This window comes from Rousettus aegyptiacus, unplaced genomic scaffold, assembly GCF_014176215.1.
Source record: "Rousettus aegyptiacus isolate mRouAeg1 unplaced genomic scaffold, mRouAeg1.p scaffold_m13_p_7, whole genome shotgun sequence".
Lineage (NCBI taxonomy): Eukaryota > Metazoa > Chordata > Mammalia > Chiroptera > Pteropodidae > Rousettus > Rousettus aegyptiacus.
The window spans coordinates 47,817,327-47,831,771 of NW_023416310.1; the positions used below are offsets into that span (position 1 = coordinate 47,817,327).

The 14,445-nt window shown below is 34.4% G+C and overlaps 1 protein-coding gene across 1 annotated transcript in view; it reads left to right on the top strand.

Moving 5' to 3' along the window:
• The window catches only part of ALMS1 (ALMS1 centrosome and basal body associated protein), a 157,259-nt gene that overhangs the window by 113,114 nt on the left and 29,700 nt on the right, over positions 1-14,445 (top strand). The window contains 2 exon segments of the mRNA XM_036224753.1: positions 6,276-6,898; positions 6,900-7,442. Of these exon segments, the coding sequence (XP_036080646.1) occupies positions 6,276-6,898; positions 6,900-7,442 (1,166 nt within the window).

The window sequence follows — 14,445 nt, forward strand, 5'->3', positions numbered from 1 at the left end:
TCCATAGCAGCTACACTACTTTGCATTATCACAACTTGTCTTTTGGGGGTTTTTTTTGATAATAGCCACTCTAACATGTGTAAGATGATAGCTCATTGTGGTTTTGATTTGTGTTTAACTGAAGATTAGTAATGTTATTTTAGAGATTACTCCTTAGCATACACATGGTATGCAGATGTTTTCTCTCATTCCATAGGTTGCCCTTTCACTTTGTCGATTGTTCCTTTTCCTGTATAGAAGCTTTTTACTTTGATGTAGTCCCACTTGTTTGTTTTTGTTTATGTTACCTATGCTTTCAGTGTCATATTCATAAAATTATTCCTAAGATCAATGCTGTGAAGCTTTTCCCCATTGTCTTCTTTTAGGAGTTTTACAGTTTCAGGTCTTATATTTGAGCCTATAATCCATTTTTAGTTGATTTTTATGTATGGCATAATGGAACAGTCCATTATATTATTTTTCATTTCTCAACACCATTTGTTGAAGAAATTATTCTTTCCCTACTGTGTATTCTAGGCACCATTGTCTAAGATCAGTTGATTGTATATGTGTGAATTTATTTCTAGACTCTGTTCTGTTCCATTGGTTTCAAATAATCTTTCTTAACTTATTTTCCTCTTTTCCCTCTATTCTGTAAATTGTACAAGCCACACAAATGGAATGTTTACACTCACTTGCTCAGTGCTTTCCCACTTTCATGCCTTTGCTTATGCTACTTAATGAAGTGGGTGGGAAAAGATAGTGTAATTATCAAGGAGTAGAGTGATGCATGGTGAAATAGGAAAGTTATATAGTACTTGTATACCATTATTAGGGAATTTGGATTTTGTTCTAAATTTAAGAGAAAGCCATGGAGAGCTGTTACATAGGAAATGACAAGTTCAATTTACATTATTAAAAGATTACTGTGACTATTCTTTGTAGAATACAGTAGAAGATGACAAGAGTAAACAGGAAACCTATGAGAGACATGCAGTGTTGTGGGAAATGGAGAGAAGTGGACAGATTTATGTTTGTTTGGTGAAGACGAACGGCAGGAACAAGGAAGGTGTGAGAGACATAAGTATCAAGAGTAACTCCTAGATTTTGGTCTGCTTTTGAGTGATGTGCTATTTATAGAGATGTAGAAGATGGGAAGAGGTACTGTTTTATAGGAGGCTAGGATAGAGTTCAGCTAGGGGCATATAAAATTTGAGATGGCTATGAGAGCCAAGAGAGTATATTAAGTATGTAGTTGGCTATGAATCTGGAGCTCAAGAAAGAAGTCACAGCTTGAAATGTAAATTTAAAAATAGTTAACAGCATAAAGATAGAACTAAAATCTACAGGGAAAGATGAGGTTACCTAGAAAGAGAATACAGACTGAGAACATCCTCTTAAATTGGGCACACTTGGAGGTCATTGATCATCTTAGCAAGAGCAATTTTAGTTCAGTGGTATGGTTATACTCTGATTGGAAGAATGAAATTGGAATAGGAGAAGAGGTAAAGAAAAAGAAAAATTGTATTTTCCAATTTAGAGGTTTGGCTGTAAAGAAGAGCGAGGAAATGGGCCATCTATGAAGGAGAAGATGAGGGTTTTCTCAAGATATAATATTACTAAATGATGCTTTTAAGATGAGAGAGCCTGAAGATAGGAGAGGAACTGAGATCTTGAAGATGAGTTAAGCTCCAGAGCATCAGTGGAGGGGCTTGCTTTGAAGAGAAGGATGGGTGGTTCTGTTGTTGCAACTGAAAAGGTTATAGGTGTAGGTGGGTCAGCAGAGGGTGGCATTATTAGTGTTGCCTATGTAATGATTGCTCTACCCAGAATGTTCTTCGCCTTCTGTCTTTTTCGTTTACCTCTCATTTTTACTTTGTATTTCAGCCTCTTCAGAGAAGCCTTCTCTAACTACCATTTTCTATTTAAATTTTTGTTATATTACTTTGTTTTTATCCTTCATAGCCCTTAAAAAAATTTATAATTATATAGCTGCTATCTCAGATATCTATAGAAACTAAGCAAAACCTCCCCATTTTTAAATGTTGCTGGATAATGCTAAAATTGTATAGAGGTTTTTGAGATATAATTGACCTATAAGATTGCATTAGTTTTAGGTGTACAACAATGATTTGATACAAGTAGAGATTATGAAATGATTAGCACAATAAGTTGAGTTAACATCGATCGCCACACAGTTACATTTTTTCCTTGTGATTAGAACTTTTAAGATCAACTCTCTTGGCAACTTCCAAATATATGAGTCAGTATTGTTGAAACTATAGTTACCATGCTGTATATTACATCTCCAGGACTTATTCATCTTATCACTAGAAGTTTGTAACTTTTGTCCACCTTTACCCATTTTGCCCACCTCCCACTTCCCACCCTTGCCTCTGGTGACTGCCAGTCTGTTTTCTGTATCTATGAATTCAGTTTGTTTTTATTTATAAGATTCCACATATAAGTGATACCATACAATGTTTATTCTTTTCTGTCTGACTTTTTCCACTTAGCATAATGCCCTCAAGTTTCATCCATGTTGTCACAAATGGTTTTTTATGGCTGAATAATATCCTATTATGTATGCATACCGTATTTTCTTTATCCATTCATCCATCAGTGGACACTTAGGTTGTTTCCATTTCTTGAATATTGTAAATAATGTTGCAGTAAGTGTGAGGGTGCAGATATCTTTTTAAGATAGTGATTTCACCTACCTTGGATAAATACTAGATGTAGAATTGCTGTACCATTTTTAATTTTTTGAGGAACCGCCATACTATAGCAGCACCAATTTACATTCCCATCAGCAGTGCACAACAAAGAAACCCTTTTCTCCACGTCCTCGCCAACACTTGTTATTCCTTTCCTTGTCTTTTTGATAATAGCCATTCTAACAGGTGTGAGGTGATCTCTCATTGTGGTTTGATTTGCATTTCTCTGATGATTAGTAATGTTAAGCATCTTTTCACGTACCTGTTGGCCATTAGTATGTCTTCTTTGGAAAAATGTCTATTCAAATACCGTTTTATGCTTGTTTCAGCCTGTTGATGGTGATGCTATCAGTTAGAAATGCTTGAGGGCAATCACCTGGGCCCCATGAGCTTCCTGCAGACATCTCCTCTTTCTAAACCAGTGTTACAACTGGACCGACCCTCATGGTTCTTAAGATTGCAAGATGCCCTTCAGCAATAACTACCAGGAAACGTTGAAGAAAAAAAGTTTATTGCTTATAATAAGCCCTGGAGCATACAAGACATGCCAGGGGGCACACAGCAAGCTTATAGGTAGAAAAAGAAAGCACAAGCATGGGCCTGGGGTTCTGCTTTTATTGGAGTAGAGGGTAGGGTGTAGGGTTTCATAGGCTAACTCTTTTTTTGGCAAATTTAAAACATGAGAACAAGAATTTAAAGTGCAGGAAGAGAGAAAAAGAAAGAAAAACAACAGCCAAGCAACCCAAATGGCAAGTTATCTGAATGAACCAGGATCTCTGAAGTAAAGCTGGGTCATGAGTTAGGGGTGGGCTGGTGGAGGCAATCTTGGCTTTTTATTTATTTGTGTGGTTGGCAATGTATTTATTCAAGACAGCCTTCCTTAAAGTGAATAGCTCTTTGAAGAGGATGCCTGAGCAATCAAAGCTTAAGTCAGTCACTTGAATTACATAACGAAATGCCAGCTATTAGGGGTTATATACAGGTTGCTCATTTTTAAATTGGATTGTTTGCTTTTCTCTTGAGCTGTATGAGTTCTTTATGTATTTTAGATATTCACCCCTTATCAGATAAATGATTTGCAAATATTTTCTCCCATCCTATAGATAGCCTTTTCATTTTGTTGGTAATTTTCTTTGCTGTACAGAGAATTTTAGTTTGACGTAGCTCTATTTTTCAATTTTGCTTTTGCTGCCTGTACAGGAGCTTACCCCCGGTTTTCTAGGAGTTCTATGGTTTCAAGTCTTACTTTTACGTCTTAATCCATTTAGAGTTGATTTTTGTATATAGTTTCATTATTTTGCCTGTGGTTGTCCAGTTTTCCCAGCACCACTTATTGAAGAGACTGTTCCCCATCGTGTATTCTTGGCTCCTTTGTCATAAATTAATTGACCTTATATGCGTGGGTTTAATTCTGGGCTCTCTGTTCCATTGGTTCAGGTGTCTGTTTATGCCAATACCATACTGTTTTGATTATTATAACCTTGTAATATAGTTTGACGTCAGGGAGCATGATGCCTCTAGCTTTGTTCTTCTTTCTCAAGATTGCTTTGGTTATTGGGAGTCTTTTGTGGCTCTATGCAAACTTTAGGAGTTTTTGTTCTATTTCTGTGAAAAATGCCATTAGGATTTGGTAGGGATTACAGTGAATCTGTCGATTGCTTTAGGTATGGACACTTTAATATATTTATTCTTCCAGTCCATGAGCACAGAATATCTTTTTATTTTTTTATGTCGTCTACAACTTCTTTATCAGTGTCTTATAGTTTTCAGTGTATACCACAGATCTTTCACTTCTTCATTGACGTTATTCCTAGGTATTTTACTGTTTAATGCAATTGTAAATGGGATTGTTTTCTTAATTTCTCTTTCTGATAGTTTGTTATTAGTGTATAGAAATGCAACTGATTCTTGTATATTGATTTTGTCTTCTACAGTTTTACTGAATTCATTAGTTTAATTTTTTGTAGGTTTTTAGAGTTTATATAACATGCCATCTGCTAATAATGACAGTTTGCTTCTTCTGTTTTGATTTGGATGCCTTTTATTTCTTTTTCTTGACTCATTGCTTAGTTATGACTTTCCTACGATGTTAACTAGAAGTGACAAGAGTAGGCATCCTTATCTTGTTCCAATAATCTTAGAGGAAAAGGTTCCGTTTTTCACCATTGGGTATAATGTTAGCTGTGGTATTGTCATATGTGGCCTTTATTATGTTGAGGTACATTCCCTCTACACCTGATTTGTTGAGCGTTTTTATTAGGAATGGATGTTCAATTTTATCAAATGCTTTTTCTGCATCTATCAAAATGATCATATAATTTTTATCCTTCATGTTGTTATTGTGGTATATCACATTTATTAATTTGCAAATATTGAACCATCTTTGCATCCCTGGAATACATTCCACTTGATAGTGGTGTATGATCCTTTCAAAATATTATTGAAGTTTGGTTTCCTAATATTTCTTTTTGAGTATTTTTTAATCCGTTTATCAACGATATTGGCTTATAGTTTTCTTTTCTTATAGTGCCTTTGTCTGGGTATCAAGGTAATGCTGGCCTTGAAAAATGAGTTTGAAACAGTTCCCTTTTCAATTTTTGAAAGGGTTCGAGAAGGCTTTGTATTAATTCTTCTTCAAATGTTTGGTAGCATTCACTGGTGAAGCCATCTGGTTTTTGTTCATTGGGATGTTTGAGAGTATATTTATACTTTAGACCTAAAAGCAAATTCCATGTGTTGTACTGTATTCTTGGGAAATTGCCTTAAGGATTCCCAGAGTATTTAATGAAAACAGTAGTTGCCAATAATCTTAAGTGTAAGTGAAAATGATCTCATAGATACAGATGTGACTTTGTTGCATGTAAATTTCTTAGTTTCTACCTATGACCTGGAACTCCTAAAATGTGTATTGACCCTGTATTAATGTTTACAATTAGCATTTATGATTGTAAGATGTTATTATGTCTAAAAATTCCTGTTTCGACATAGATTAATGACTGTCAAAAAGTGAAGGTGGAGGTGGTAAATTTTCTTTGGTATATTTTACTACAATAAAAAAAATTAGAGGGAAAAAAATATAAAGATGGTTCACAGAAAGGAATTTTAAGAGGCTCTAAAACATGTGAAAAGTTTTTCTTTTTTCCCACTCATTTAATTACTAATGATGAAAACGAAGTCTTGGTTTCATAGCAGAAAAGGGGGTTAACAATACCTATTTCTCAGTTTTATCAATACCATTGAATTAAAAGGGGGAAAAAAAACAGATTTGGAGTACATAGCACAATACCCCACATATAGCGGGGCAGTGAATACAAACCAGCTGCTATTACAATCCATAGGAATAAAGTAGCTTATTCTGGCAGAGTCCAACCCAGAATCCAGGTCTCTTAAATGTATACTAGTCTGATCACTAGATACAAGGGCTAAATCATTTGTGCAAGCAGTGAATTTTCTGAAACTTTATAGAAACTGTTTTTTCCTTTGGTTTTTTGTTCTAAAGAATTAAGTGTGAATGCTATTTCTAAAGGGAATGAAAATATTTTGAAAGTCCTTCAGAATCTTTTTTTTTCTCCTTTTCAGAGTCCAGTTGTCATTCAGAATTTGAAAATACTACCCATTCTGTGTTCAAGTCAGCTAAGTTTTACTTTCATCATCCAGTGCACCTATCCAATGATCAAGATTTTTGTCATGAATCCATAGGGAGGAGTGTTTTCATGAGGCATTCTTGGAAAGATTTCTTTCAGCGTCATCCAGACAAACAAAGAGAACACATTTGTCTTCCTCTCCCTTGTCAAAATGAGGAAAAAATGAAGACAGATTATACCAGAGTAGAGAGCCTCAGTATTAATGTAAACTTGGAAAACAAAGAGGTAATACATCCTACTAAAAGTCAGGCTAGAAATTATGCAAAATGTGACAAACAAATTAATGATCCAAAAAAAGATCATAAGGTCACCCCAGAGTCAACAATTCAGCACACTGCAAATTTGAATGAACTCTGGAACAAGTATCAGGAGCGGCAGAAGCAACAGAAATGTCCAGGGTCCAGTGACAGGAAAGAACTGTCCTTGGTGGAACGACTTGATCGTTTGGCTAAACTACTTCAGAATCCCATCACACATTCTCTTCTGCCCTCAGAAAGTACACAGGATGATAGCAGAGGGGAACGAGATGCTAAGGAATCGTGTGGTAGACACGAACAGCAAAAAAAACAAGCTTCAGAAAAAGAAGCGGTATAAAAGCTTAGAGAAATGCCATAAAAACATCGGAGATCTTAAAAAAACCAAGATACTTTCTACTCAGCAAGCTGGAAGGTCCGATCAAATTAAGATTGAACAGGTTAAATTTGATAAATATATTCTGAGGAAACAGCCAGATTTTCGATATATAAACAATACTTCTTCAGATTCTAGACCCTCAGAGGACAGTGAGCTGCTCACAGATACTGCCACCAACATCCTTTCTACCACTACTTCTCCTATGGAATCAGATATATTCACCCAAACAGATAAAGAAGTGACTTTGCAAGAGAGAAGCAGCTCTATTTCCACCATTGACACTGCCCGATTGATCCAGGCTTTTGGCCATGAAAGAGTTTGTCTGTCACCCAGGCAAATTAAATTATACAGCAGTATCACTGACCATCAGAGGAGATACATTGAGAAGCGGAACAAGAACAAGAAGAAAGCATTGACTACAGGTTATCCCCAAATGAGTTCTGAGCACACCAGAAGGAAACACATCCAGGTACATGGCTACAAATTGCACCTGGCAATGTGACTGCCTTTTTCGTGGACTTTTTAATTACGCTTTGCACACAGGTGAAAAAAAAGCCAATTTGCCCTTTACTCACTATTATCATTTTTTGCCAACTGGAAAAGAGTGAGAAAGTGTAGTACAGTGCTATTGTGAGTTGTCATTCTTTTCATCAACACTCATTTATGAATTACCCTTTGGATGAAGGGCTTTGTTGCTAAATGCTTTGGAATCTGCAAAGTATATCCCTGGCACGGGGGAGCTTCTAGTTTAGAATGACCTCCATTCTGAACAATATTGGCTGGGTTTTCTCTTTGTTTTTTGTTTATTCATTCCTTCCTGCCTTTCAGGAAATTTTGAGTTGCTTTTAAACACACAGGCACACACATACAAACACACACACACACACACACACACACACAACATTATGATTTTTTTAAAGTAAATGAAGAATTGGAATGAAAGAAAATTAAATGGAAGCCAGAGAGGGGTGAGCTACACCATGATTTTTTAAATTAAATAAATGAAGAATTGTGAGTGATGGGAAGATAAGTTGAAGCCAGAGGGGAGATAAATATGCCTTGTAGATATGGTTGCTAGATGTTAGCCACAAATTTCACTTTATGTTTTCTGCCAGTGAGTATCACTATAATTTTGTCAACTACGTTAGTCTGTAATATAAAAACAAACTAAATTTTCAAAAGCATTACAAATATTTCTGGTACTGATACCTAGGAGAAGTTTTACTCACCTGTCCTCATAAAGAAGACACCACAGTGTTACAGATCTTTAGCAGTACCCTTACAGTAGATTCAGTAACAATGCCTATAAGGCTAATATAGCCTCAGTGTAGGGAGTTCAGTAGAGGCAGCTCTCAAGGCACCAGCAAATGCATTTCACTACTTTAAACTTAAGAATAAAATTTAGGGTATCTAGGGAAGTGTTCTTCAAAGAATGAGGCTTACAAAATGGTTTATTGAGTATAGGAAGAAAAGTATTAGATTTATATTCATTTTTCTCAACATTTTAAAATTTATACTTTTCTATATGTTTGTAATATATGAGTATAGTAGTAATATAATTTATAAATAAATATTTAATAATTTATGTTCAAAAATATTTTTTATCAGTAGGACCTCATAATCAAATGATTTAGAGATCTCTAGTCTAGAGGAAAGAAGGGACGAGACATTTGGACAGTTTACCATAAATATTATTTCTCATAATTGAGGTTTTGGTATTAAATGACAGTGATATATAAATAATACAATATGACTTTCAAATAAAGAATTGGGAATGACACAGACTAAGGCTATTTGTTCCATAGAAAAAATAGAGAAAAAGGATCCAGGTGGAGGGTTTTTTATGTGCATAGTAAAATACATACACATAACATGAAGTTTATAATTTTAACCATTTTAAAATGTACAGTTTAGTGGTGCTGAGTACATTCACAGTATTTTACAACTATCATCACTATCTAGTTTGAGAACTTTTCAGTGCCTTAATGAAACCTCACACCCATTTAGCACTCTAATCTCTCTTCCCATGAGCCCCTGACAACCACTCAACCTAACCTTGACAATCACTTACCTAACCTCCTGTTTCTATGAACTTGCCTCTTCTGGTTATTTCATGTAAATGGAATCACACAGTATATGACCTTTGTGTCAAGCTTCTTTTACTTTCATGTTTTTGGTATTCATCCATGTCCTAGCATGTATCAGTACTTCATGCTTTTTTTATTTTTGGCAAAGCAACCCTCGGTTGACCTCATAGATTGCAAGGACCTTGTCAGTTTAGAATCCCTTATTTTTTTTATTTTTATTTTTTACGCCTACAGCACCTGGTCTTCCTGGGTGACCTCCCATCCAAGTGCTAACAAGGCCTGACTCTGGTTAGCTTCCGAGATCAGACAGGATTGGGCTTGTTCAGGGCGGCATGGCCGTAGACAGTACTTCATTACTTTCTATGATGAATAATAGTCCATTGCATGTATATACTACATTTAAGTTTCCATTCATCCTTTCATGGACTTTTGGGTTGTTTCTACCTTTTGGCTGTTGTGAATAGAGCTGATGTGAACGTTTATTTACAAGTTTTTATTTGAAAACCCGTAAACAGTTCTTTTAGTTGTATACCTGGAAGTGGAAATACTGAGTCTGTATGGTAATTCTGTTAGCTTATTGAGGAAATGCCAAACCGTTTTCCACAGTGGCTACACCATTTTACATTCCACCAAGAATATCTGAAGGTTCCAGTGTCTGCATATTCACCAACACTTTTTATTTACTTTTTTTTTTTTGGCCATCATAGTGGGTATAAGTAAGGTGTCATCTCATACTCATTGTCATTTTCATTGTGGTTTTGATTTGCCTTTCCCTGTCCCTTTCCCTAATGACTAATGATATTAATTAAGCATCTCTTCATATGCTTATTGGTTATTTGAATATCTTGGGAAAAATGTCTTTTCAAGTCTTTGCCTACTTTTTAATCTTGATTTGCTGTTTTTGTTGTCTTTGTCTACTTTTTAATTGTCTTTTTACTTTTGAGTTGTAAGAGTTCTTTATATATTCTGGATTGTAGACCATTATCAAATGTATAATTTGCAAATATTTCCTTCCACTCTGTGTCACCTTTCACTCAATATTACTGTTCTTTGATGCACAACAGTATACTTTTGATGAAGTGCCAGTGTACCTATTTTTTTTCTTTTGTTGCTGTGCTTTTGGTGTCATCTAAGAAACCACTGACAAATCCAAACTTGTGAAGATTTCTTTGTATATTTTATTTTAAGAATTTTATACCTTTATTTGCATCTTTATACTTTTATTTGCATCTTTAATGTATATTGAATTAATTTTTGTATATGGTATGAGTTAAGGGTCAAACATTATTCTTTTCCATATGGCTATCCAATTGTTCTAGCACCAGTTATTGAAGAGACTATTCTTTCTCCCTTGAGTGGTGTTGGCATCAATGTCAAAAATCAACTGACCATAGATATGACGTTTATTTCTGGGCCCTCAATTCTATGCCTTTGATCTGCATTCATATCTGTATACGATTATTGTACTACTTTAATTACTGTAGCCTTGTAGTCAGTTTTAACACTGAGAAGATCATTCCTCCAACTTCATTCTTTTTCAACACTTTTGGCTATTTAGATTCCTCATTTCGCCGTGTGAATATTAGGATCAGCTATTCCATTTCTGCTGAAAAGGTTGGGATTTTGATATTAATTGCATTAAATCTGTACATCACTCTGAGGTTTATTGCCATCTTAAGACGATTACGTCTTCCAATCCATGAATACAGGATCTACTTCAATTTATTTAGGTCTTTCATTTCTTTCAGCAATATCTTGTAGTTTTCAGCATACAAGTTGTATCTTCTCTGTTAAAATTTATTTTTAAGTGTTTGATTTTCTTTTTTTTAAGTTATTTTTAATTATTATAAAATACACAACAGATTTATCAACTATTTTTTTAAGTATACGGTTTAATAGCATTAAGTACATGCTATCACCATCATCCATCTCTAGGGCTCTTTTTCATCTTGCAAAACTGAACCTCTATTCCCAAAGAAACAACTCATTTCACCTTATTCTCAGGCCCCAGCAACCACCATTCTATTTGGTGTCTTTATGAATTTGACTACTCTAGGTACCTCATATAAGTGGAATTATACAGCACTTGTCCGTTAGTAGCAGGCTTATTTCACTTAGCGTTCCCAAGGTTCATCTATATTGTAGCATGTAACAGGGTTTTCTTCCTTTTTAATGCTAGATAGTATTCCATTGTGTGTATACCATATTTTGTTTCTTCATTTATCCATCATTAGATACTTGGGTTACTTCTGTCTTTAGAGTAATATGAATGTTGCTGCTATGAACATGGGTATGCAAATATCTGTTTAAGACCCTGCTTTCAACTTTGGGAGTTACATAACCAGAAGTGGAATAGCTGGATCATATGGTAATTCTATTTTTAATTATTTGGAAACTAACAATGTTTTCCACAGCATTTACACCATTTTACAGTCCCACCAATAGTTCACAGTGGTTCTAGTTTCTCCACATCCTTGCCAACACTGGATTTGTTTTTTTTTAATGGTAGCCATCCAAATGGGTTATGAAGTGGTATCTCATTGTGTTCAGCATTTTTATGTGCTTATTATTTGTGTATCATCTTTGTAGAAATACCTATGCAAGTATTTTGCCTGTTTTTTAAGTACGTTTGGGGGTTTTGTTGTTAAATTGTAGGAGTTTTTAAATGTTCTGGATATTAACATCAGATACATAAGTTGCAAATATTCTCATTTTGTGAGTTGCCTTCTTTGCTGATTATGTTCTTGGATGCACAGATGTTTTAATTTAGATATCTGGTTTTGTCTTTTGCTTTTTTTTTTTTAATCTCTGCTTTTAGTGCCTTATCCAGGAAATTATTGCCAAATCCAATGTCATTAAGGGGTTTACCTGTTTTGTTTTTTTTTTTTAAGTTAAATGGTTTTAGGTCTTTCTTTAGCTCTTTAATCCAATTGAGGTAATTTTTGTATAGCGTCTAAGATAAGGCTTTAACTTAATTCCTTTGCATGTAATATCTAGTTGTCCCAACACTATTTGTCAAAAAAAGACTGTCTTTTCCCCTATTGAATGTTCTCTGCACAGTTGGAATCTCCTCAGAGTTCGTCCATGTTGTACCATGTGACAGAATTTTCTTCCTTTTTAAGGCTGAATAACATTCCATTGTATATATACCACATTTTGTTTATCCATTCATCTGTCAATGGAATGGGTTGCTTTTACTTCTTGGCTATTGCATATAGTGCTGCTACAAACATGGCTGTGCAAATATCTTTTCGAGACCTTGCTTTCAGTTCTTTTGAACATATATCCAGAAGTGAAATGTCTAGATTATACAGTAATAGTTTAGAATTTTTTGAAGAACTGCCATACTTTTCCACAGTGACTGTAGCATTTTACAGTCCACCAACAGTACACAAGGGTTCTAATTTCTCCACATTCTTGCCAATACTTGTTATTTTGTGTTTTTTTTTTTGTACTAGTAGTCATCCTAAAAGGTGTGAAATTATAGCTTTTGTGATTTTTTTATTTGCATTTCTCTGATGATTAGTAATGTCGAACATTTTTTATATGCCATCTTTGGAGAATTGTCTATTCAAGTTACTTGCCCATTCTCAAATCCAGCTATTTTTTTGGTCATTGATTTATAGGAGTTCTTTATATATTCTGGATATTTATCAGATATATGATTTGTAAATTTTTTCCCCCAGTCAGTGGGTTGCATTTTCACTATGTTGTGTTGATTGTGTCTTTTGATACACAGATATTTTAAATATTGGTGTAGTCTCAATTGTCTTTTTGCTTTTGTTGCTTGAGCTTTGTTGTCATATCCAAGAAAATCATTACCAACTTCAGTGTCATGAAGCTTTCCCTTATGTGTTCTTCTAAGAGTTTTATAGTTTTAGATCTTTAATCCATTTCTAGTTAATTTTTTTATATAGTATGAGGTAAGGCTCCAGCTTTATTCTTTTGCATGTGGATATCCAGTGTTCCCAGCACCATTTGTTGAAGAGATTACCTTTTCTTTATTGAGTGGTCTTGCACCTTTTAAGGGTCAAAAATCCTTTGACCATATATCATCTGACCATATGTACAATGTTTATTTCTGGGTTCTCCATTCTAGTCCGTTGATCTGTTCGTAAGTCTTAATGTCAGAACCACAGTTATATTATTGTACCACTGTAATAAGTTTTAAAATCAGGAATCATGAGTCTTCCAACTTCATCCTTCTTTTCAAAATCATTTTGGTTCTTCAGGGTTTCTTATTATTTTTAATGATTTCTTACTGTTTTTAGTCTTTTTTGTTCATTACTTTATGATTTTCTTTGAGTTTTTTTCTGATAACAATATCCATGTAATTTTAATTAACCAAAGTACGTAAACCACTCTTCTCTATCACCCTCAGATACGAAACAGTATCTATTGACTCCATCATATGAAAGTTAAGAAACTGGTTGTTCTTCTCCCCACCTACTCCCATACATACATTTGCTCCCAGCCTACTAATATTCATTATGTTTTGTGAATTTCATTCTCAGTTTGTTACAGTAGTATTACTACTGAATTGACTAGCTTTATTTTCAAGAATTATAACATTTTACTTATATATTATAAGCAAAATCCCCATTTTATTTACTTAATGTTTTTAAATATAGTAGCAGTATTTACCATGAGTCTTTTTATATAACTTTATGAATTTGTTCATTTAAATAATTCTTTTGTTTGGCTAGATTTTAAAACAATTGTTCAGGGGTGAGCATCTCTTCAGTTCTTAAATTTTTGAGACTATTTTTCTATTACCTCTATATAAAAACAACAACTTGGTTGGGTATAAATTATATAAAACTTTTGAGTAATAATCCTTAATCCAAAACTCAATTTTGCTCCCCTTTTCTGGGCACTAGTATTTAGTGTACCCATGTCAGAGGCAACCCTGATATTCTTTCCTTGTGGGAACCTGGTTTTTCATTCCTAAATTCTTGTCTGTCTTTAAAATTTAAGTTTAGATTATTCCTAGGGTATGTCTCAGTGTTGGTCATTCTCTCCTAAATTTTTTATTATTGAAATAAAATTCACACCCCAAATAGTTCACTCTTTTAAGTATACTTTTCAGTGGTTTTTAATACATTCAGAGAGGGTAAAACATAGGCAGGCCCCTTGTATGCTTCACAACAACCATCACCACTAATTCCACAACATTTTTGTCCCACCAAAAAGAAATCCTGTGCCCATTAACAGTCCAGCTTCCCCACCTCTTCCCTCTCCACCCCCATAACCATTAATCTACTTTCTGTCTCTATGGATATATGTATTTGGAACATTTCTTATAAATGAATCATGTAATATGTGGCATTTTATAGTAGCATGAATTAGTACTCATTGCTCGATGTGACTAATATTCTATATACA